A 26,363-nucleotide genomic window follows, 5' to 3' on the forward strand; every position below is an offset into this window, starting at 1 on the left:
CACAAATAATTTTTTTTTTTTTTTAAAAATATATATATATATATATATTTTTTTTTTTTTTTGTCCTGTCCAGCTTCTCAGGCAAATCATATAGTTGATGTAGATGCCCATATAGCCTGTTCAGATTTACTTTAAAAAAGAGAAGTGTAGGATACTTCTCTTGTTGCCTTATTTGTATTTGACCACTACTGTTTTCTGTTTATTTGTTACTGACTGTGGCAGGACACCTCTGCCTCTGTTTCACTTTATGTTGCTGGTAAATAATATGGTTGTAGTAGTAGGTTTAAGTTAAATTATTTAGTATGCACTAATTAAAGGGGCAGAGCTTTAAGAGGCATTTTAACTTTTGTATTTTATAATATATATTTTTTGTAAGAACCACAATTAATAAATATATTTCAGTGAATAACTTATTGTTCAAATCTGTATATAAATATGTACATAAAGTGTTTTAATTATATTGTAAAATGGGTGGATGGATGGACGTTTAAAACAAAACTGTTATTATTAATTAGTAAGTATACATTTTTTGAGCCTTTTTAGAGAAAATCATTACATTGTAGTAAATTATGCAAATTACTCGATGATGTCGAAAACATTCACTTTTTGCACAATGTGTGCTGTGGCACAATAATGCGATAAAGTGTACAACGCTTTGTCTGTAAAATATATCATTACAGAATTTTTATTTGCATTTATGTAATCTAGGAAGAGCATTTCACAATTTATAGCCAAAAATGAACATCCTTAAAGGGGAACAGCACTTTTTTTGGAAATTTGCCTATCGTTCACAATCAATATAAGAGACCAAAACCACACATCTATTATTTTTAGGATTTAAAAGATGGTATAAAAACGCTTGCAAGATGCGGCTAAAGGGAGTCACTGTTGTAGCCTTTAAAGTCTCTAAAACAACTTCAAAACCCTCCATCAACGTTTTATATACACACTGCAAGTACGCCAAAAATATATTATCAAACATTCAAACCATTTTTTAAATATAAATAAATACTAATAATAATGATTTTAAAGCAAGTTATCCATCAAATTGTGCCATGTAAAAGTAGCAATAAATGGTAAAATTGTGAAATTTACTGTGGTTTTTACAGCATTTTTCTCGAAATGAAAAAAACTGTACTTTTTTTACTGTAATAAACTGTGGTGTCGTTTTGGCATAGGGCTGGGCGATATATCGATATACTCGATATATCGCGGATTTGTCTCTGTGCAATATAGAAAATGACTATATCGTGATACTGGAGTATGCGTTCTCACGCAGTTGCTTTTAGCTGCGGACATTACACTACAGGATCTTCCCACTCTTTCTGGTCTCTCCTTCTCACAGACAACAAGCGCACCTTCTTACATACGTCACATACGTATACACCCTCGCGGAGCAGAGAGGTAGCAGCATGGGTAACGTTAGCTGTGGTGCGAGCGGTAATACGAGAGAAAGAAGGTGCGAATCTGGTAACAAATGAAGGAAGAATTAATTCCCAAGAAAAACAGCAGGGAGTCCATCGTCTGGCGGTGGTTTGGCTTCAAGTGGGAATACGTCGAACAGACAACTGTAATTTGTCAAGTGTGGGGGAAAAGCATTGCTACAAAAAGTAGCATTACTGCTAATATGTAGCATCATTTGAAAAGTCACCTGCTAGAGAATGAAGAGTGCTTATTCCGCATGTCAACATCTCCGTTCGGTGCCACACGCCCACACCATCAAAATGCCGAGGCAAACATTTCCAGATCACCACCGTATGTAGATTGACTACGATCAAAGTATTGGACAGGACGTCGAAAATGTGTAATGAAGTTGTACTTTATATAAGAATAAAATGGCATACAAAGCGGTACAAAACGATCCTTATATCTTGTTATCTGTCATTCATTCACCCGAAGGTTTGTAATCCTCAATCTCAACAACCACAATGCACCTGCTCTCTGTCTTTTTAACATCCGGTTTGCCGCAATGAATTGTGGAACATGCAGTATTTTAGTTAACCCTTTGTTAGGCTATGAAGTAGAAAACAACTCAATTCAATGTCAGTGTTTCTCAAATAATCAATATCAAATACATGTATAAATCAAATCAATTCTCTTTTAACTCTTTTTAGCTGTAAATAATAATAGATCAATTTATCAGCAATTAAATCAAGCATGCAAATTATGAATGATCATCACACATGAACTATATAACCCATAAATTACAACACCGTATGAAAAAAATAGTCAACAACAAAAGGAGACAACGTCCGCAGGAACCTACCACATAGTGAAGGACATACACAATTTTATTTCCTATTATGCAGCTCATTTCTATTTGACACTCATGTGGGCAGCACGGTGGAACAGGGGTTAGTGCATGTGCCTCACAATACGAAGGTTGTGAGTTCAATCCCGGGCTCGGGATCTTTCTGTGTGGAGTTTGCATGTTCTCCCCGTGACTGCGTGGGTTCCCTCCGGGTACTCCGGCTTCCTCCCACCTCCAAAAACATGCACCTGGGGATAGGTTGATTGGCAACACTAAATTGGCCCTAGTGTGTGAATGTGAGTGTGAATGTTGTCTGTCTGTCTGTGTTGGCCCTGCGATGAGGTGGCGACTTGTCCAGGGTGTACCCCGCCTTCCGCCCGAATGCAGCTGAGATGGGCTCCAGCACCTCCCGCGACCCCAAAAAGGGACAAGCGGTAGAAAATGGATGGATGAAATATATTGTGTGACATCATGCACAAAAGTGCACTTTATTTGTTTTAAACTATTGTAGTGGCGTTCTGTACAATAAGTGCACTTTAATTTAGTGTTGTTGTATGTCATCATAGTGACATCATGCACAAAAGTGCACTAATAGGTTGTTTTAAAATGAATGACAATTTTGCACTTTCTGTTTTGAAATGACATTAATGTTTGTGCCACTGCTTAACAACTGTTTAATAAACACACTTTTGGTCAATTGACTTAGTTGTGATTTCCCTCTCTGCATGAAAGTTTAAAATGAGCATATATTAATGCAGTATGAACTAGGATGTCTAATGTAGACACATAGAATCATCATACTGCTGTGATTATATGCATCAAGTGTTCATTCAAGGCTAAGGCAAAATATCGAGATATATATCGTGTATTGCTATACAGCCTAAAAATATCTAGATATTAAAAAAAGGCCATATCGCCCAGCCCTATTATGGCATTTACATTAATACACCGAAAAATCTGCAGTTGCTTATTTGCGGTAAAAAACTAACAAACTGGCAACTCAGGTGCCAAAATTTTACTGTAAAATTGCAGTTTTTTTTATTTACAGTAAAAAACAAATGTAAATTTTACAGTAAAATTCTGGCAACTGAACTGCCTTTTTTTTACCATAAAAAAACATTTAAAGTAATATACACTACATTTTGATGTGAAAATATTGTAAGTTACCATATTTTTTTTTACATTTTAGTTAAAAAAAAATCTACTAATAAAATGCATTAAGAAATTGTGCAATGATAGTATTCACTGTTATAAGCGGCCCTCTGGGGCCAAACATAACTGCGATGTGGCCCTCAGTGAAAACGACTTTGACCCCTCTGGATTAGATGAAGCTGCATGATCCCTCCCCTTGTTTCTTTAATTGCCATTGTTTAAATACGGAAAGAAGCTAACTATACGTTTTGTGTACATTTATAATCACGTATTATGAATGAATACTTATTTAGGATCAATGAGATGTGTGTTATGCAAAAAAAAAATGTTTTGGACCTAAAACCATCGCACTTTCTAGGACATGAATGTTGTCTGATGAATATGCGGCGATCCGCCATTGAACACTAAGTATAAAGAATTATTTTAATGAGCATGTGAATAGCGTCTGTCAGCGTTGTTTCGCGTTATCCCCTCGTGGAACTACAGCAGCTTTGAAGCCAAAACGCACGCTCAGCATGTTTGAACGACGTCCTCAGGATGACACTGCAGACTGAAGAGCATACAAGGCCTCCTACCTCCTTTACGTCTTTAAATATCCGTGCAAAGTCCTCATTGATGGCCAGGCTTCGTCGCTCGATGTCCCCCCGCAGGTTCCTCCGGGTGCGCAGGCTGTTCTCGGTGAAGAACACGGAGAGAGCCGTGAGAGCCTCCAACATCTCCTAGAATCCCAGCAGCACAGTGGAAAACTTCAGGTGGATGGCGAGTAAATTGGACACTTTCATTCCTGGCGGTTCAGGCCACAAAATACACTAAAGTGTGTAAAGAGGTGTCTAGACTACTGCCCAACGACGTCTTCAATTTGGCCCGCGAGACCTCATGAGTTTATTCATAAGGAATCTTATTAATCACAGTGTTTCCCATAAACTGCCAAGCTACCTGTGGCGGTGGGGCGTGGCTATGGGCGTGGTCACCATGACATCATCGAGTAATTTGCATAATTTACTACAATGATTTGATTTGCTCTAAAAAGGCTCAAATAATGTATACTTACTAATTAATAATAAGTTTTGTTTTAAACGTCCATCCATCCATTTTACAATATAATTACAACACTTTATGTACATATTTATATACAGATTTGAACAATAAGTTATTCACTGAAATATATTTATTAATTGTGGTTCTTACAAAAAATATATCTTATAAAATATATAAGCTAAAATGTCTCAAAGCTCTGCCCCTTTAATTAGTGCATACTAAATAATTTAATTTTAGCCTACTACTACAACCATATTATTTACCAGCAACATAAAGTGAAACAGAGGCAGAGATGTCCTGCCACAGTCAGTAACAAATAAACAGAAAACAGTAGTGGTGGTAGATAGACACAGAGCTTCATCAAACATCTGATCCACTGAACAAAGAGCTCCAAAAATCTTGAACTTTCGACTGCCATCAGTTTTACTCCCTACACTTAACCATGTGTTTCCTACTGCCTGCAGACTTTGCACCCTTTGTTATATACACATGTTGTGTTTCTAATATAAATACATTTAATACAGTGAAATACAAATAAGGCAACAAGAGAAGTATCCTACACTTCTCTTTTGTAAAGTAAATCTGAACAGCCGATATGGGCATCTACATCAACTATATGATTTGCCTGAGAAGCTGGAGAGGACAAAAAACAAAAAACAAAAAAAACAAAAAAACTTTTTTTTTTTTTTTTTAATTTGTGGCGGACATAATTCTTTCGTGGCGGGCCGCCACAAATAAATGAATGTGTGGGAAACACTGAATCACATTAAAAGTCTGATGAATTCAATACTACTTTCTGTTGCCATCTAGTGGACTACATGAGTCATTCAGGTCAGTTACCTTTAATTATGCTATTATTATAACCATGCGCGGCATTTACTTATACAACCTAATGCAAACAACCTTCCCTAGTCATGGTGCAAAAAATAAAATAAAAACTCCAACTAACACAAAATGTCAACAGACATGGTCACTGAAATTTGTGGATATTAACAAAAACGTCCATTGTCCATTAAAACATTCTAAATTACATTTAAATCCATTACAATGCATGATGGGAAAAATGCAAAACACTCTCTCCACACTTATCCATGTTTGGCGCATTTTAGCTGCTTGATATTTCTGATGGATTACACAATGTTACGGAGGTCGTCACGGAAATAAACAAGGTAGGAGTCGAACTTTCACTATTAACTATACATCCATTATATTAATATAATATGTACTCACACAGTTATTTTACATGCTTTAGGGCCTCGACCAAATTTTTTCCAGCCCAATGCAGCCACCAAGTCAAAAAGTTTGGACACCCCTGGTTTAGGACATAGGCCAGGGGTGTCCAAACTTGTTCCAGCAAGGACAGCATACAGAAAAATTGAAGGCTGTCGGGGCCACTTTGTACTTTTTTGTATGGTCAAGATCCTATAAAGAATTTGAATCATTTCCTGTCAAGACCTCTTGTTTTCCATTCCACTTCCTGTTTGCCGCCATTTGCCACCACTCATCTGGTCTGAGCGCTAGGACTGGAACATTTTTGCTTTGTACCTCAACGTTGTACCTTTGCTCGCTGTGCGCTTTATACACCTGCTTTCCATGTGCGCACTTCCCAGCTGCACATCTTTTTGTAGCGTAACATTTTCTAGTATAGAGGGCTTTTTTTTCCTGCACTTGCCTGCCACCTCTGCATCCCGGGGTGCATACATACACCGAAACATATCAAAAGACAATACAATGTAGTCAAATCAATTATTCTTATTTATTAATGGTGTGATTATTACACAAAGGCTATAGCACATTTAAAGTCTTACCATATCGTGCAAGAAATGTGTACATTTGTAGAAGGTCAACGGCCATTTTAGTTTTCAGGTCCCATTTTTGGGGGAAATTGGTTTGGTTTCATTTTTCCTTTGTCTAGTGCTTATTTTGTTGTACCTTTGCTCGCTGTGCGCTTTATACACCTGTTTTCCATGTGTGCACGTCTTTTTTTAGTGCTACCTGCATTTTAATAGTAGAGACGGCTTCTTTTCTGCACTTGCTTGCCACCTCTGCATCCCGGGGTGCATACATACACCGAACCATATAAAAAAACAATACAATGTAGTCAAATCAATTCTTCTTATGTATAATTGGTATGATTATTACACAAGGGCTATAGCACATTTAAAGTCTTACCATATCGTGCAAGAAATGTGTACATTTGTAGAAGGTCAACGGCTATTTTAGTTTTCAGGTCCCATTTTGGGGGGGAATTGGTTTGGTTTCAGTTTTACTTTGTCTAGTGCTCTCCAATCAAAACCGTGTTTATTTTGTTGTACCTTTGCTCGCTGTGCGCTTTATACACCTGTTTCCCATGTGGGGGTGGGGGTTAAACTATGGAATTCTCTTTACAATGAGATAAAAGACTGTAAAAATGTATTCCAATTGAAAAAAATATATAAAGACAGAACAATAATATCATATGGACAGCCATAAGTGTTTACATTTTGCTTTATATTTATTATTTTGTCTGGTTTTGTATTTGTGTTGTATCATCCCCTGAGGTGTATATTACTTTTTTTTTGTTCGGTTTGTACTTCATGAAGTTTTGCACTTGTGTTTTTTGTTTATTTACATTATATTTTTATGTATTTGTATGCTATCCATTAAGTAAGACTACGTATTATGTTGAAGGGGGCAGGAAAATATAAGATTTTCTTCATCCTGTTCCTTCTCAGGCATTGGTGTGTAAATGTGTGTTTAGTTGCTGAGGTTTAATTGTCTATTGATCAAAGATGCACATCAATGAAGGAGATAAATAAAAAACGAAATGTGTGCACATCTTTTTTAAGTGCTACCTGCATTTTAATAGTAGAGAGGGCTTCTTTTCTGCACTTGCCTGCCACCTCTGCATCCCGGGGTGCATACATACACCGAAACATATCAAAAAACAATACAATGTAGTCAAATTAAATTAATCTTACTTATTATTAGTATAATTATTACACAAGGGCTATAGCACATTTAAAGTCTTACCATATCATAAATAATATCGTATTATGTGGAGAGGTTTAAATGTGACTGACACAAATAAGGCAAGTGTTGCGAGTGTGCAATTAGCTACCGCTAGCTTAGCAGCAAGCTAGCAAGAGAATAAACTTACCTTGTCATTGTCAAGTCGCGTCTCTAAAATTTTATTCAGCTTCCTCGACAACGGGTTGTTAGGCTGGGGAGTCACGGTGGCATTTTGTAGGGCAGAAGTTGCATCGGCCGGCAAGTCTACCTTCACGTCAGCCATTACGTACACAGCCTCTTTCCACGTCAATGTTGTGGTCCGTGCAGAATTAATATCCGGGTAGGAACAAAAAGGAACAACTTCCGCTACGGGATTGTTTGCGTTCAAGAGATGGGATTGATTAATTGATTGATTGATTCAAACTTTTATTAGTAGATTGCACAGTACACTACACATTCCGTACAATTGACCATTAAATGGTAACACCCAAATACGTTTTTCAACTTGTTTAAAAACCCAAAACTGAAGTTTTGAAAAAGACTGTAATGTATAGCAGTGGTCCCCAACCACTGGGCCGCGGCCCGGTACCGGTCCGTGGATTGATTGGTACCGGGCCGCACAAGAAATTTCAAAAAAATTAAATTAAAAAATTAAAATAAAATAAAAATATATTTTTTTTTAAAAGTTTTTTTTGTTTTTTTATATCAATATAGATCAATACAGTCTGCAGGGATACAGTCCGTAAGCACACATGATTGTATTTTTTTATGACAAAAAAATAAATAAAAAAATACAAATTTAAAAATTATTTATTTATTTATTTGTATTTTTTATCAACAATCCAACAAAACAATACACAGCAATACCATAACAATGCAATCCAATTCCAAAACCAAACCCGACCCAGCAACATTAAAAACTGCAATAAACAGAGCAATTGAGAGGAGACACAAACACGACACAGAACAAACCAAAAGTAGTGAAACAAAAATGAATATTATCAACAACAGTATAAATATTAGTTACAATTTCAACATGGCAGTGATTAAAAATCCCTCATTGATATTATCATTAGACATTTATAACAAAAAAATACAACATAAAAAAAAAGAACAATAGTGTCACAGTGGCTTACACTTGCATCGCATCTCATAAGCTTGACAACACACTGTGTCCAATATTTTCACAAAGATAAAATAAGTCATATTTTTGGTTCATTTAATAGTTCAAACAAATGTACATTATTGCAATCAGTTGATAAAACATTGTCCTTTACAATTATAAAAGCTTTTTACAAAAATCTACTACTCTGCTTGCATGTCAGCAAACTGGGGTAGATCCTGCTGAAATCTATGTATTGAATGAATAGAGAATCCTTTTGAATCGGGAAAATATCGTTTTTGAATTGAGAATCGTGTTGAATTGAAAAAAAATTGATTTTGAATCGAATCGTGACGCCAAGAATCGATATTGAATCGAATCGTGGGACACCCAAAGATTCACAGCCCTAGTATATAATATATATATATATATATATATATATATATATATATATATATATATATATATATATATATATATATATATATATATACATATATATATATATATATATATATATATATATATATATATATATATATATATATATACACAGCCCGGCCCCCGGCCAAATTGTTTTAACCCAATGTGGTCCCCGAGTCAAAAAGTTTGGGGACCCCTGACTTACTGGAATCAACTTCCACAATATCTGGTATCAATCACCAGCATAGTGGGTTTTAAAAATAGACTAAGAGGAGAAGTATTGCGGAAAGAGATAATTCTAGATTGTACCTAATGTCATGACTGGTTTTATTGATTATTGACTATTTTATTGATTATGGGACAAGCAGTAGAAAATGGATGGATGGTACTTTTTCGTCACTTATTGTTTGTCTTTGGTACACTAATGTGTATATTTTAGGCAATTCGTTCTTTGTTTTATTTTAGCAAGAATATATATATATATATATATATATATATATATATATATATATATATATATATATATATATATATATATATATATATATATATATATATATATATATATTTATTTATATTGCTCTTTTTATATCTTTGGTATGAACATTATTATGTAAAGTGAAGTGAATTGTATTTATATAGCGCTTTTCTCTAGTGACTCAAAGCGCCTTACATAGTGAAACCCCATATCTAAGTTACATTTAAACCAGTGTGGGTGGCACTGGGAGCAGGTGGGTAAAGTGTCTTGCCCAAGGACACGACGGCAGTGACTAGGATGGCGAAAGCGGGACTCGAACCTGGAACCCTCAAGTTGATGGCACGGCCACTCTACCAACCGAGCTATGCCGCCCGTAAAGTTGAAGTTATTGTTTTGTTTTGTTTTTTGGTTCTTTGTTGTTGCTATTTTTGTATTACAACATTTTATTATTTGATTTTGTTGTACTGCATTGTAATCTTTTGTTTTGTGATTGTGTGATGTTTTTTTGCCTGGACCCCAGGAAGAATAGTCTCCACTGCGGTGTAGACTAATGGGGATCCTTAATAAAGTAAACTAAACTAAGTCAGGGTCCATGTTAATCAATTCATGGTACAAATATATACTATCATCATAATACAGTCATCACACAAGTTAATCATCTGAGTATATACATTGAATTATTTACATTATTTACAATCCGGGGGTGGGATGTGGAGGGGGCTGGGGGGGGGGGGGGTTTAGGTTGGGTTGCTATCAGCATACTTCAGTCATCAACAATTATATCATCTGAGAAATGGACATTGTAACAGTGTAGGTCTGACTTGGTCGCATATGTACAGCGAGCAGTGAACATAGTGAGTTCAGAAAGCATAAGAACAAGTATATACATTTGATTTTTTACATTTGATTATTTACAATCCGGGGTGGTGGGATGTGGTGGGAAACATTGGCAAACATTCACTAGTATCAGTTATAGGATAAAATGCGGATCAGAATAATTTAATTTACACAAATGTTACTCTATTGGTAGGAATTATTCCAAAATATTGGCAATAATTGTATTTTTTGTTGTGTTTTTATTGTAAACTTCCTATTAAGCGGTGCTATATTTCAATGCTTTGGCAATGACATCACTAGTTTGAATTTTCCCTCACCTAAAAAATGTGTAGCATTTTAACAATATAGTTAAAAAAATAAATACACAGAAAGTAATTACAAATATAATGTTTAAAAGGCTATAAAAAGTATAAATAAATTAAAAATTAAAAATTGGGACATAATACAAATGCGCGTACAAAACTGTACTCCCATGCTTTCTGTGTGTACGCTTGATCTACTACCATCCATCCATTTTCTACCGCTTGTCCCTTTTGGGGTCGCGGGGGGTGCTGGAGCCTATATCAGCTGCATTCGGGCGGAAGGCGGGGTACACCCTGGACAAGTCGCCACCTCATCGCAGGGCCGACACAGATAGACAGACAACATTCACACACTAGGGCCAATTTAATTTAATTTAATTTAATTTAATCTACTACCCTTTAATATAATGAAGCTGAAAAGTTAATCCATATGTGTATGTTATTTATTTCAGGGCAGCACGGTAGTACAGGGGTTAGTGCATCTGCCTCACAATACGAAGGTCCTGGGTTCGATCCTGCACTCGGAATCTTTCTGTGTGGAGTTTGCATGTTCTCCCCGTGACTGCATTGGTTCCCTCCGGGTACTCCGGCTTTCTCCCACCTCCAAAGACATGCACCTGGGGATAGGTTGATTGGCAATACTAAATGGTCCCTAGTGTGTGAATGTGAGTGTGAATGTTGTCTGTCTATCTGTGTTGGCCCTGTGATGAGGTGGCGACTTGTCCAGGGTGTTCCCCGCCTTCCGCCCGAATGTAGCTGGGATAGGCTCTGCACCCCCCGCGACCCCGAAAGGGAAAAGCATTAGAAAATGGATGGATGGATGGATTTCAGACCCAGGGGGATTCATATCACAGAAGAAAAAACATACTACAACGATAAAACACAAATACAAGAAATATAAGCAGGAATAAAATAAAATAAAATTTGTATACAAAAAATAATAATAAAGAAAAAAAATTAATAATAATAAATTAATTTAAAAAAATATATATATATATATATTTTACATACAAATTTATATTTTTTATTTAATAAAATAAAAATACATACAATAAAAAAAGATAATTTATATGTATAAAATACGTTTAAAAAAAATTTTAATTAAAAAAAAAATATTAAAATTGTTTTTATTTATTTTAAAAAATATATACTTTTTATTTAACTTGTTATTTAAAAAAAAAAATTTTTTAAAGTTCATTCTAATGCTGCTAAATGTCCTTTACTCTGACTGATTTTCTAGTACAGGGTGGCACACGTGCAGAGTGGGCAATTGCTGATGCTCAATTTGCATGTGCAAGAAAACACCTGGGATCTCGGTTCTCATTGTTCACTTCAAAGAGCCACTCAAAAGACTGAATTTGATCTCTATCCTCTTTCAAAATAACTGTGTGGACTTGAAAATGAACAGTCGTGATGATCATTTATGTTGTATCGCTCTACGTTGTTTGAGTCGTTCACCAAATCCTCAAAGACTGCATAAACTCACTTTGTTTTTATTATAACTGTTTAATTTATGCTTCATTATGCCTCATTTGTAGGTATATTTGAGCTCATTTAGTTTCCTCTTAATTCAATTTATATCTCATGACACACTATCTGTATGTAATATGGCTTTTCATTTTTTGCCGCTCCAGACAGATTGTGTTTTTGTATTTTTGGTCCAATATGGCTCTTTCAACATTTTGGGTTGCCGACCCTTGGTAAAGTGCAGGGGTGTCCAAAGTGCGGCCCGGGGGCTATTTGTGGCCCGCAGCTAATTGTTTACCGGCCCGCCACACATTCTGGAAATGCTATTGCAAAAAATAAAAATGAACATTAAAAAAAGTGGAATGAGGTGAAATCTAACGAGAAAAAGTTGCAATGTTGACACAAAAGCTGCCATGCAGGCTGTTTTTTTTCTTTTGTCTTTCTTTCTTTCTTTTTTTTTTGCCACTGCTCAAAAAAAATAATAATGACAAAAAATCCATGTTATAATGAATTATTTTCAAAGCTCAAATTAGTTTAAATTTTTCACTTTAAAATGTTTTATGTGGTAAATATTGCATATATTGTGTAGTTGCCATGTAAAAACAAAGTTTTCTTTGACAAAAGAGCATAAAAAAAACAAAATAATAGTTCAAACGTAAAATCGACGCATATATCTGAAGTTGATCTCGTAACTTAAGTGATGAAAGTAAAAAAAACTAAAACTAATAAAAATGTATCACTTTATGAGTGGGGCACCTTTTGGATCCCAAATATATTTAGTGGTATTTTATTTATCTTTTCACTATGATGACTACAAAATATTAAATAATTAAAATCAATTGTGTCCTGCATTATTTATATTTTAGGGCTCCATTTACTAAATACTGCATATTTCAGTTTTACTATAAAAAACAAAGTTGTTTTTGACAGAAAAGCCATAAAACCTTTTTTTTTAAAGTTGATATAGAGATTTACTGTAAGCGTTAAATAAACAATAATAATACAAATCAATCAATCAATCAATCAATCAATGTTTATTTTTATATAGCCCTAAATCACAAGTGTCTCAAAGGGCTGCACAAGCCACAACGACATCCTCGGTACAGAGCCCACATACGGGCAAGGAAAAACTCACCCCAGTGGGACGTCAATGTGAATGACTATGAGAAACCTTGGAGAGGACCGCATATGTGGGTAACCCCCGCCCCTATACTTTTTTTTTTTTAAAATGTATTATTTAATTTATTATCTTTATTATTTTTTATTTATTTATTTATTATTATTATTTATTATTTAATTTATTTATTTATTTTTTTATTTATTTAATTTTTTTTAATTTTTACAATTATTTTATTAGACTTAATTTTAACATTTTAATAACTGAGACCCTTTATGGTCCCCGGGACCCCTAAAGGTAAAATAAATACAAAAAAAATCCATATATTTTGTTATGGTTTGAAAAGGAAAAATATCAAAATGGCCCCCACATGCTTTAATTTTTCCGTGTGCGGCACTCAGTGGAAAAAGTTTGGACACCCCTGTCGAAAGGTGACGTCTGTGTTTTACGAGGCGTCCGTGAACCCGTCGCGCAAGGACCGCTTGTACCGGGGGACCCGCCCCCAGGTGGGCGTGGCCTGCATGACGGCTGGTCCCCTCTCAGATCCTCGCCGACCCACTGAGATCCTCTCTCTCTCTCTCTCGCTCTCTCTCACACACATTTGTCACCCGCGGCTCCACATGAACACCAGGACTAGAACCAGGACCAGGACCAGGACCAGGACCTTCTCGACCGTCGAGTTCGTCGTGTTTGGATGAGGACAAAGTGACCGTCTGAAGGAATTATTTTCTCCTGCTTTTTCTGGAAAAGTTTCCAGCGGGAGCGAGCAGCGGGAGCGAGCCGATGGGAAGAACTTTGTTCCGGGTATCTTTCCACATGTAAGTCCTGCTTGTTGATATCGCCAGTGGGGTCGATATTAACATTCCGACGGTGTGAGCACTGCGATGATTCCACGTCAGTCTCTTCCTTGCGGGCGATGCTGCACTTTCACATTCTTACACGATATTTATCATCGCCGATGTGTTCTGTTATCGTGTGGTAATGACTCATTAACTAACTGTCTTTTATCAAGCAGCCTCGTTTATTGTCGGGGGTGTCCAAAGTGTGGAACCGTGGGCCATCTTTGGACGGCACATTCTATAAAAAAATATTACTACAATATTGCTCAAAAATATATAATAATGAATCAAAATCAACATTTTTAGGAAGTACTGACTTATTCAAGGCTACTAGACCGTCACTTCACTTTGGAATATTGTTTTGCTTAAAATATTGCATATTTTGTGTGTTTGCCATTTAAAAAAACATGTTTTATTTGAGAAATGAGTATAACACAAACAAATAGAGATGTCTTGCCGATATCCGATATTGTCCAACTCTTAATTACAGATTCCGATATCAAGCGATACCGATATATACAGTGGTGGAATGAACACATTATTATGCCTAATTTTGTTGCGATGCCCCGCTGGATGCATTAAACCAGGGGTGTCCAAACTTTTTCCACCGAGGGCCGCACACGGAAAAATTTAAGCATGCGGGGCCCATTTTGATATTTTTCATTTTCAAAACAAAATATATGGATTTTTCTTTTTCAACCTTTAGGGCTCCCAGGGACCATAAAGGGTCTCAGTCATTAAAACGTTAAAAATAAGTCAAATTATTATTATTTTTTATTTATTTAACACTTACAGTAAATCTCTATATCAACTTCAGGTTGATAAAAAGTAAAAAAAAAAAAGCCTTTCTGTCAAAGACAATTTTGTTTTTTATAGTAACACTGGAAATATGCAGTATTTAGTCATTAGAGCTCTAAAAGATCAATAATGCAGGTCACCATTGATTTGAATTAGAGATGTATGCGTTATATGCGTTAAATTGTAATATCGGAAATTATCGGTATCGGTTTTTTTTTTTATCGGTATAGTTTTTTTTTGTTTTTTTTAAAAAATTAAATCAACATAAAAAACACAAGATACACTTACAATTAGTGCACCAACCCAAAAAACCTCCCTCCCCCATTCACACTCATTCACACAAAAGGTTGTTTCTTTCTGTTATTAATATTCTGGTTCCTACATTATATATCAATATATATCAATACAGTCTGCAAGGGATACAGTCCATAAGCACACATGATTGTGCGTGCTGCTGGTCCACTAATAGTACTAACCTTTAACAGTTAATTTTACTAATTTTCATTCATTACTAGTTTCTATGTAACTGTTTTTACTTTGTTGTACTTTCTTTTTTATTCAAGAAAATGTTTTTAATTTATTTATCTTATTTGACAATTTTTTTTAAAAAGTACCTTATCTTCACCATACCTGGTTGTCCAAATTAGGCATAATAATGTGTTAATTCCACGACTGCATACATCGGTTGATATCGGTATCGGTTGATATCGGTATCGGTAATTAAAGAGTTGGACAATATCGGATATCGGCAAAAAGCCATTATCGGACATCCCTAATTTGAATTCTTTAATATTTTTGAGTAATCACAGTGAAAATATTAATAAAATCCCACTAAATATATTTGGGATCCAAAAGGTCATAAAGTGATACATTTTTATTAGTTTTTTTTTACTTTCAACACTTAAGTTACGAGATCAACTTCAGATATATCTGTCCATTTTACGTTTGAACTATTATTTTGTTTGTTTTTATACTCTTTTGTCAAAGAAAACTTTGATGTTTTTATATGGCAACCACACAATATATGCAATATTTTTCCCACATAAAACATTTTAAAGTGACATTTTTGAAGTAATTGGAGCCATGAATAGGTCAATAATTCATTATAACATGGATTTTTTGTCTTTTTTATTTTTGAACAATGGAAAAAAAAAGATTAGATTAGATTTCACATCATTTCAATTTTTTAAATGTTTTTTTTAATTTTTGCAATACTATCAATTTTGCAATTTTTGCAGAATGTGTGGCGGGCCGGTAAACAATTAGCTGCGGGCCGCAAATGGCCCCCGGGCCGCACTTTGGACACCCCTGCATTAAACAATGTAACAAGGTTTTCCAAAATAAATCAACTCAAGTTATGGAAAGAAAAATGCCAACATGGCACTGCCATATTTATTATTGAAGTCACAAAGTGCATTATTTTTTTTTAACATGCCTCAAAACAGCAGCTTGGAATTTGGGACATGCTCTCCCTGAGAGAGCATGAGGAGGTTAAAGTGGGCGGGGTTGAGGTGGGGGGCCGGGGGATGTATATTGTAGCGTCCCGGAAGAGTTAGTGCTGCAAGGGGTTGTGGGTATTTGTTCTGTTGTGTTTATGTTGTGTTACGGTGCGGATGTTCTCTCGAAATGTGTTTGTCATTCTTGTTTGGTGTGGGTTCACAGTGTGGCGCATATTTGTAACAGTGTTAAAGTTGTTGATACGGTCACCCTCAGTGTGACCTGTATGGCTGTTGACCAAGTATGCCTTGCATTCACTCGTGTGTGTGAAAAGCCGTAGATATTATGTGACTGGGCCGACACGCAAAGGCAGTGCCTTTAAGGTTTATTGGCGCTCTGTACTCCTCCCTACGTCCGTGTACACAGCGGCGTTTTAAAAAGTTATACATTTTACTTTTTGAAACCGATACCGATAATTTCCGATATTACATTTTTAAAGCATTTATCGGCCGATAATATCGGCAGTCCGATATTATCGGACATCTCTACGAACAAACAAACAAACAAACAAAAACCATGAAAATAAAAATGATTGATGGATAGATATGAAGTTGATCTGGAGACATAAGTGCGAAAAGTGTAAAAAACCAAAAATAATATTTTGGGGGAAATATTGCATATTTTGTATTTTTGCCATAAAATAACAGGGTTTTGACAAAAAAGGCATAAAACATTTTATGTATATATATATATATATATATATATATATATATATATATATATATATATATATATATATATATATATATATATATATATATATATATATATATATGATGAGGTGGCGACTTGTCCAGGGTGTACCCCGCCTTCCGCCCGATTGTAGCTGAGATAGGCTCCAGCTCCCCCCGCGACCCCGAAGGGAATAAGCGGTAGAAAAGAAAATGGATGGATATTTATATATATATATATATATATATATATATATATATATATATATATATATATATATATATATATATATATATATATATATATATATATATATATATATATATATATATATATATATATATATATATATGTTACATATATGTTGATTTAGAGATCTAAGTGTTGAAAGTAAAAAAATAAATAATTTTTTAACACTTTTATGAGCCCCGAGAATTTTAAAGTGTTATTTTTTGTTTGTTTGTTTTTTTAAACTGTCATTGATCAAAAAATAATAATGCATTAAAATCAGTGTTGTTATGAATTATTGATTTATTTAAGGATCCAATTACTTCACATCAAGTATTCCACTTTGACATTTTTTTTTTTAAGGAAAAATTTGCACATTTTATGTTTTTCCCATAAAATAACTGGGTTTTGACTAAAAAGGCTTAAAACATAATACATATACGGCGTGGCGAAGTTGGGAGAGTGGCCGTGCCAGCAATCGGAGGGTTGCTGGTTCAATCCCCACCTTCTACCATCATGTCCGTTGTGTCCTTGAGCAAGACACTTCACCCTTGCTCCTGATGGGCCTGGTTAGCGTTAGATAGACCCGCCATCAGTGTGTGAATGTGTGTGTGAATGGGTGAATGTGGAAATAGTCTCAAAGCGCTTTGAGTTCCTTAAAAAGGTATAAAAGCGCTACACAAGTACAATCCATTTACCATATATATATATATATATATATATATATATATATGTGTGTGTGTGTGTGTGTGTGTGTGTGTGTGTGTGTGTGTGTGTGTGTGTGTATATACTGTATGTTGTATGTGTTCTATATATGTTGATTTAGAGATTTAAGGGTTGAAAGTAAAAAAAATAATAATGTATGACTTATTTTTAACACTTTTATGAGTGGGGCCGTTTTGGATTTCCAATCATTTTAAGTGTCTTTTTTTATTTAAAGCTGTCATTGATCAAAAAATAATAATGCATTAAATCAATGTTGTCATGAATTATTGATTTATTTAAGGCTCCAATTACTTCACATCAAATATTCTACTTTGACATTTTTTTTTAGGAAAATATTGCACATTTTGTGTTTTTGCCATAAAATAACAGGGTTTTGACAAAAAACATGTATATATATATATAAATATATATACATGGATGTATATATATATATATATATATATATATATATATATATATATATATATATATATATATATATATATATATATATATATATATATATATATATATATATATACATCCATGTATATATATTTATATGTCATATATATGTTGTATACAGTATGTTATATATATGTTGAAAGTAAAAAATGTTTTACTTATTTTTAACACTTTTATGAGTGGGGCCCTTTTGGATTCCCAATAATTTAAGTGGGATTTTTATTGAAACTGTCATTGCTCAAAAATTCGAACGAAATAAAATCAATGTTATGAATAATGGTCCTATTTATGGCTCTAATTACTTCACATCAAATATTCCACTTTGAATTTGTTTTAGGAAAATATTGCATATTTTGTGTTTTTGCCATAAAATAACAGGGTTTCCACCAAAAAGGCATACACCATACAAAAACAACAAATTAGTATTAATGAATAGACCTGAAGTTGATGTCGAGATTTAAACTTTGAAAGTGAAAAACACAAAAATATATGACTTATTTTAACACTTATATGAGTCCGGCCCTTTTGCATCCCCCACATTTTTAGTGGGATTAATTTAATTAACTCTCATTGCTCAAAAAATAATTATACATTATTATTAAAATGATACAATTTAATAAATTAAAGTTTTCTTTTTTTATTGTATTTTTTTATTAGAAATAATAATAATACATTAAAATCAATGTTATGAATTATTGACCTATTTAAGACTCTAATTACTTCACATCAAATATATTTCACGTCAAATTTCTTTAGGAAAATATCGCATATTTTGTGTTTTTGCCATAAAAACATGGTTTTGACAAAAAGGGCAATGCATAAAACATTAAAAAAACTATTTTTAAAAACATTTTATGAGTGAAACCTTTGAGCAGACTTGAGGGGTGCACGTAGGGTTAAAAAAAAGATCTGTATATTGTATTTCTAACTGTAATTGGTCAAGTCCCAGGACCTTGGGTTTGTTTTGAAGTGGTTCTGCCCCAACATTAGGGACACCCCTCATGGCTAAGCATGCATCCTCAACATGTTCATGAACACATCTCCATAGCTCGAGTGACGCTTGCAGACATGTCAGTAGCACAGCTTCACCTTTGACCCCAGGCATGAACATCAATCAATGCATTCATTCATGACATCATTGGCTTTGTTGCGTTGGGATTGTGCAAGTACGAGAGGAAAAGTAAGCGCTCTAATTGCCTCCCAAATAATCAATAATGGAGGATGATTGTAAGAAATCTTTTGTAGCATTTCTACTCTCTCCTGGAAGATAAACAAGGTGAGCACATTATTAGGAACACGTAACTTTGTCACTTCTCCATGGTTGATACTCTCTTGTAATTGGCTCTTGTTTATTTCGCCATCTTTTGTTGCTAGGCAGATTTCATAGCTGCTCCATATGCAAATGATAAGAATGATCACATGACAATAACAAAAAGAAGATGACTCCTAACACAACGTTATCGTGCTTATACGTTTTAGGAATTACACAACAGACCGCTGTTCTGTATTGACTATAAAATACACATGGGGGGAAAAGCAAAACAGCAACATTGGAAATGAAAATAATATATATAATTCTGAGGAAAAACAGCGTACAGCTGCAAGATAAAGTGGTCGTGTTGCGAGAGTAATATTACTTAAAAGCCTACTGAAAGCCACTACTACCGACCACGCAGTCTGATAGTTTATATATTAATGATGAAATCTTAACATTGCAACACATGCCAATACGGCCGGGTTAACTTATAAAGTGCAATTTTAAACTTCCCAGGAAACTTCCGCTTGAAAACGTCGCGGTATGATGACGTATGCGCGTGACGTCACAAGGTCAAGGGAAGTGTTTGGACCCAATTCAAATACCTCTGTTTTCTTCGACAAAATTCCACAGTATTCTGGACATCTGTGTTGGTGAATCTTTTGCAATTTGTTTAATGGACAATGGAGACTGCAAATAAGAAAGTTGTAGGTGCGATCGGTGGAGCGGCGGACTACAGCAACACCAACACCAGGAGGTTGTGTTGTGTTTTGAGCAGGATAGCAGACGCACTACAGTGAGTAAGCCCGACGCCGCATCTAAGTTAGCTTCTGTTTTTTTAGCTTCGCCAAGCTGAATATTATTAATCGTGTATTTACATGTTCATGGTTTAATAGTATTGTTGATCTTCTGTCTATCCATCCAGTCAGGGTTTTTTTTAATTTAGTTTCTATCTGCATTTGAGACTGATGCTATCACGTTGGCTACGTTGCTAGGTTAGCTTCTATTTTTTTTAGCTTCGAAAAGCTGAACATTATTAATCGTGTATTTACATGTTCATGGTTTAATAGTATTTTTGATCTTCTGTCTATCCATCCAGTCAGGTTTTTTTTAATTTAGTTTCTATCTGCATTTGAGACTGCTATGCTATCACGTTGGCTACGTAGCTAGGTTAGCTTCTATTTTTTTAGCTTCGAAAAGCTGAATATTATTAATCGTGTATTTACATGTTCATGGTTTAATAGTATTTTTGATCTTCTGTCTATCCATCCAGTCAGGGTTTTTTTTAATTTAGTTTCTATCTGCATTTGAGACTGATGCTATCACATTGGCTACGTTGCTAGGTTAGCTTCTATTTTTTTAGCTTCGCAAAGCTGAATATTATTAATCGTGTATTTACATGTTCATGGTTTAATAGTATTTTTGATCTTCTGTCTATCCATCCAGTCAGGGTTTTTTTTAATTTAGTTTCTATCTGCATTTGAGACTGCTATGCTATCACATTGGCTACTTTGCTAGGTTAGCTTCTATTTTTTTTTAGCTTCGCAAAGCTGAATATTATTAATCGTGTATTTACACGTTCATGGTTTAATAGTATTTTTGATCTTCTGTCTATCCATCCAGTCAGGGTTTTTTTAAATTTAGTTTCTATCTGCATTTGAGACTGCTATGCTATCACATTGGCTACTTTGCTAGGATAGCTTCTATTTTTTTTAGCTTCGCAAAGCTGAATATTATTAATCGTGTATTTACATGTTCATGGTTTAATAGTATTTTTGATCTTCTGTCTATCCATCCAGTCAGGGTTTTTTTAAATTTAGTTTCTATCTGCATTTGAGACTGCTATGCTGTCACGTCGGCTACGTTGCTATGTTAGCTTCTATTTTTTAGCTTCGCAAAGCTGAATATTATTAATCGTGTATTTACATGTTCAGTCACTGTGAATGTCCATTTCACGTTCTCGACTCTCATTTTCAAGAGGATATAGTATCCGAGGTGGTTTAAAATACAAATCTGTGATCTACAATAGAAAAAGGAGAGAGTGTGGAATCCAATGAGCCAGCTTGTACCTAAGTTACGGTCAGAGCGAAAAAAGATACGTCCATCACTGCCTCTCAACTCCTTCACTGTAACGTAACTCATCTACGAATCTTTCATCCTCGCTCAAACTAATGGGGTAATCGTCACTTTCTCGGTCCGAATCTCTCTCGCTCTATTGTAAACAATGGGGAATTGTGAGGAATACTAGCTCCTGTGACGTCACGCTACTTCCGGTACAGGCAAGGCTTTTTTTATCAGCGAGCAAAAGTTGCGAACTTTATCGTCGATTTTCTCTACTAAATCCTTTCAGCAAAAATATGGCAATATCGCGAAATGATCAAGTATGACACATAGAATGGATCTGCTATTCCCGTTTAAATAAAAAAAATTCATTTCAGTAGGCCTTTAATATCACTATAAGGTGCAACGTTACAAAAAGATAAAGTCGTAATAGCGTGAGAAAAAATTGCAATGTTACGTCAATAAAGTTGTAATATTTGTATACATATATATGGAAAAGTCCTAATATTGCATCCATTAATTTTAAAACCGCTTGTTGCAAAAACATTTTTTACTAATAGAAAAAAAGTCGTAATACAGTACGAATACGAAAATAAATTTGTAGCGTTACGGAAAAAAAAAAGTCGTAACAGTATTACAAAAGTAAAAAACTTTATGAAAAAAAGGTTGAGAAAAAGTTGTGAAAGTTGAGCACAAAGACTGCAAGAAAAGTCCCAAGAATAAGAAAAAATATATATTATTACGAAAATAAAGTCGTACTTGTATGAGAAAAAGTTGCAATGTTACGTCAATAAAGTTGTAATATTTTTAATATTTGTATACATATATATGGAAAAGTCCTAATATCGCCTACATTTTTTATATTGTACAGCTTGTTGCAACAACAACAAAAATTGTACAGATACGAAAATGTATTTGTAGCATTACGGGAAAAAAAAGTCGGAACAAAGTATTACAAAAGTAGAAATGTTATGAAAAAACTTTGAGAGAAAGTCGTGAAAGTTGAGCACAAAGACTGCAAGAAAAGTCCCAAGACTAGTAGAACAATTTATGATTACAAAAATAAAGTCGTACTAGTAAAAGAAAAAGTCGCAATGTTACATCAATAAAGTTGTAATATTTGTATACATAATATATATGAAAAAGTCCTAATATTGCATCCATTATTTTTAATTTTCTACCAGTTGTTGCAAAAAAAAAAAAATTGTACCAATACAAAAATGAATTTGTAGCGTTACGGGGAAAAAAAAGTTGTAACACAGTATTACAAAAGTAGAAACGTTATGAAAAAAACATTGAGAGAAAGTGGTGAAAGTTTAGCACAAAGACTGCAAGAAAAGTCCCAAGACTAAGAGAAAAATTGTATTATTACAAAATGAAGTCGTAGTAGTATGAGAAAAAGTCGCAATGTTACATCAATAGAGTTGTAATATTTGTATACATATATGTGGAAAAGTCCTAACATTGCATTAATTTATTTTGTACCGCTTGTTGCAACAACAACAAAATAATTGTACGGATACGAAAATTTATTTGTAGAATTACGGAAAAAAAAAAAGTCGGAACAAAGTATTACAAAAGTGTAAACGTTATGAAAAATACGTTGAGAGAAAGTTGTGAAAGTTGAGCACAAAGATTGCAGGAAAAGTCCCAAGACTAAGAAAAATTGTATTACTACAAAATAAAGTCGTACTAGTATGAGAAAAAGTCGCAATATTACGTCAATAAAGTTGTAATATTTGCATACAGTACATGTATATGGAAAAGTCATAATATTGCATCCATTTATTTTTTACCGCTTGTTGCGAAAAATATATATGTATTTTACAAATACGAAAATAAATTTGTAGCGTTACGGGAAAAAAAAGTCGTAACACAGTATTCAAAAGTGGAAACGCCATGAAAAAAACGTTGAGAGAAAGTTGGGAAAGTTGAGCACAAAGATTGCAAGAAAAGTCCCAAGACTAAGAGAAAAATGTTATGACTACAAAAATAAAGTCGTAGTAGTATGAGAAAAAGTCGCAATTTTATGTCAATAGAGTTGTAAAATTACGAAAATATGGATTGTAAGAAAAACAGTTATTACTTTGTGAGAAAAAATGTAATAGTGCAAGAAAAAGTGGGAATACACTATTACAAAAAGTAGAAATGTTAAAAGAAAAGTTGTAAAAAATGACAAAGTTAAAAGAATGTCAACGTTTTGAGGTTTTAAACAAAAAGATTGCGTGAAAAATATGTTTTCGGAAAAAACCCACATATATCGCAAGAAAAAAACGTTACAATTCCGAAAATACAATTGTAACATTATGAGAAAAAAAGTCAAAGTAGAAAAGTGATGTGCAAATTTTTCAAAAATTCCAACGTTAAAAGAATCAAATTGCGATGTTTTTAGCATTAAGATTGTGAGAAAGAATGTTTTTATATTGCAAGAAGAGTCCAAAGATTGCAAGAAAAACATCATACTATTACAAAAATAAAGTTGCAATGTTACGAAAAATGTCGTAATACAGTATTACAAAAGTTATAAAAAATTACAATGTTAGGAGAATGCCAACGTTTTGAGGTTTTGAGCAAAAAGATTGCGTGAAAAATATGTTTTTGGAAAAAACCCACATATATCGCAAGAAAAAAACGTTACAATTCCGAAAATACAATTGTAACATTATGAGAAAAAAAGTCAAAGTAAAAAAGTGATGCACACATTTTTGAAACATTCCATCGTTAAAAGAATCAAATTGCGATGTTTTTAGCATTAAGATTGTGAGAAAGAAGGTTTTTATATTGCAAGAGTCCAAAGATTGCAAGAAAAACATCATACTATTACAAAAATAAAGTTGCAATGTTACGAAAAATGTCGTAATACAGTATTACAAAAGTTATAACAAATTACAATGTTAAGAGAATGTCAACACTTAGATTAAAAACCTGCAAATATGCGAGAAAAAAATAGTACGGTTACGAGCATTTGTAATGTTACGAAAAAGTAATAATACAGTATTAAGAAAGTAGAAACATTATGAAAAAAATGTTAAAAAAAAAAATACAACAGAAAGAAAGTTGCTAAAGTTGAGCACAAAGATTGCAAGAAAAAAAGTTTTTAGATTGCAAGTCCCAAGACTAAGAAAAAAGGTTAAAAAAAAGTCGTAATAGCGTGAGAAAATGTCGCAATGTTACGTGAATAAAGTTGTAATATTACAAGAATATGGCTTGTGAGGAAAAAAAAGTTATTAAATTGTGAGAAAAAATGTGCTATATTACAAGAAAACTGTGAGAATACAATATTTTTAAAAAAGTAGAAACGTTAAGAAAAAAGTTGTCAAAAATTACAATAAGAGAATGTCAACGTTTTGATTTTTTTAGCACAAAGATTGCGCAGAAAAAAAGGTTTTCTAAAAAAATAAATGTTGCAAAATAACAAACGATACTATTACGAAAATAAAGTTGTAACATTACAAAAAAAGTCATAATACAGTATTGCTAAAAGTAAAAACGTGATGTCAAATTTTTGGTCAAAACTAAATATGTCAAAAGAATGAAGTTGTGATGTTTTTTGCATAATCATTGCTAGTATTTTTTTTTTTTATTGCAAAAAAAGTCCAAAGATGGTAAGAAAAAAAATGTTACTAATACAAAATGAAGTCATAAGATTACTTGTCCAGGGTGTACACCGCCTTCCGCCCATGTGCAACAACACCCGCGACCCCGAACGGGACAAGCGGTAGAAAATGGATGGATGGGTGGTTACAAAAAAGTCATAAAACAGTATTACTGTAGTAGAAAAGTTATTTTAAAAAGTGTAAAATAATTACAATGCTGAGAATAAGTGAAGTGAAGTGAATTACATTTATATAGCGCTTTTTCTCAAGTGACTCAAAGCGCTTTACATAGTGAAACCCAATATCTAAGTTACATTCAAACCAGTGTGGGTGGCACTGGGAGCAGCTGGGTAAAGTGTCTTGCCCAAGGACACAACGGCAGTGACTAGGATGGCGGAAGCGGGGATCGAACCTGCAACCCTCAAGTTGCTGGCACGGCCGCTCTACCAACCGAGCTATACCGCCCCAAGTTGAGCCCAAAGATTGCAAGAAAAAAGTTTTTAGATTGCAAGTCCTAAGACTAAGAAAAAAAAGTCGTACTATAACGAAAATAAAGTCATAATAATATGAGAAAAAGTCGCAACATTACGAGAAAAAAGTTGAAATGTTACGAGAATATAAAATGCGCCTAAAAAGGTTATGAACAAGTCACTTTTTTCATAAAAACATTTTACGAATGTAAGCAAAGTCCCAAGACTAAGAAAAAAGTTGTATTGTTCCAAAAATAAAGTTGTAATAGCATGAGAAAAATTTGCAAGATTACGAGAAAAAAGTTGTAATGTTATCTGAATAGATTGTGACAAAAAGGGTTAAGAAAAAGTCAACTTTCTAAGTCCTAAGTCTAAGAAAGAAGTCGTATTATTACGAAAATAAAGTCGTAAGTGTATGAGAAATAGTCGCAACATTACGAAAAAAAAGTTGTAATGTTATGAGAACACAGATTGCAAAAAAAAGTTAAGAAAAAGTCAACTTTGTAAGCAAAGCCCTAAGCCTAAGAAATAAGTCGTATTATTCCAAAAATAAAGTCGTAATAGTATGAGAAAAAGTCGCAACATTACGAAAAAAAAGTTGTAACGTTATGAGAACATT

General features: G+C 33.9%; 2 protein-coding genes across 2 annotated transcripts in view; one reads left to right on the forward strand and one right to left on the reverse strand.

Moving 5' to 3' along the window:
* Positions 1 to 7,789, reverse strand: part of cog6 (component of oligomeric golgi complex 6) — a 78,250-nt gene extending 70,461 nt beyond the window's left edge. Inside the window, exons 1-2 of the mRNA XM_062060888.1 lie at positions 7,581 to 7,789; positions 3,979 to 4,122 (exon numbers count right to left, since the gene is read on the reverse strand). Coding sequence (XP_061916872.1) covers positions 3,979 to 4,122; positions 7,581 to 7,715 — 279 coding nt within the window. The 5' untranslated portion in view covers positions 7,716 to 7,789. The remainder of the gene's footprint in view (positions 1 to 3,978; positions 4,123 to 7,580) is intronic.
* Positions 7,790 to 13,681: 5,892 nt separating this feature from the next.
* LOC133659393 (LHFPL tetraspan subfamily member 6 protein) overlaps positions 13,682 to 26,363 on the forward strand; it is a 177,020-nt gene continuing 164,338 nt past the window's right edge. The window contains 1 exon segment of the mRNA XM_062062156.1: positions 13,682 to 13,976. The gene's annotated coding sequence lies outside the window, so the exon portion shown is untranslated.

Source organism: Entelurus aequoreus, linkage group LG10, assembly GCF_033978785.1.
Source record: "Entelurus aequoreus isolate RoL-2023_Sb linkage group LG10, RoL_Eaeq_v1.1, whole genome shotgun sequence".
In the NCBI taxonomy this organism is placed as follows: domain Eukaryota; kingdom Metazoa; phylum Chordata; class Actinopteri; order Syngnathiformes; family Syngnathidae; genus Entelurus; species Entelurus aequoreus.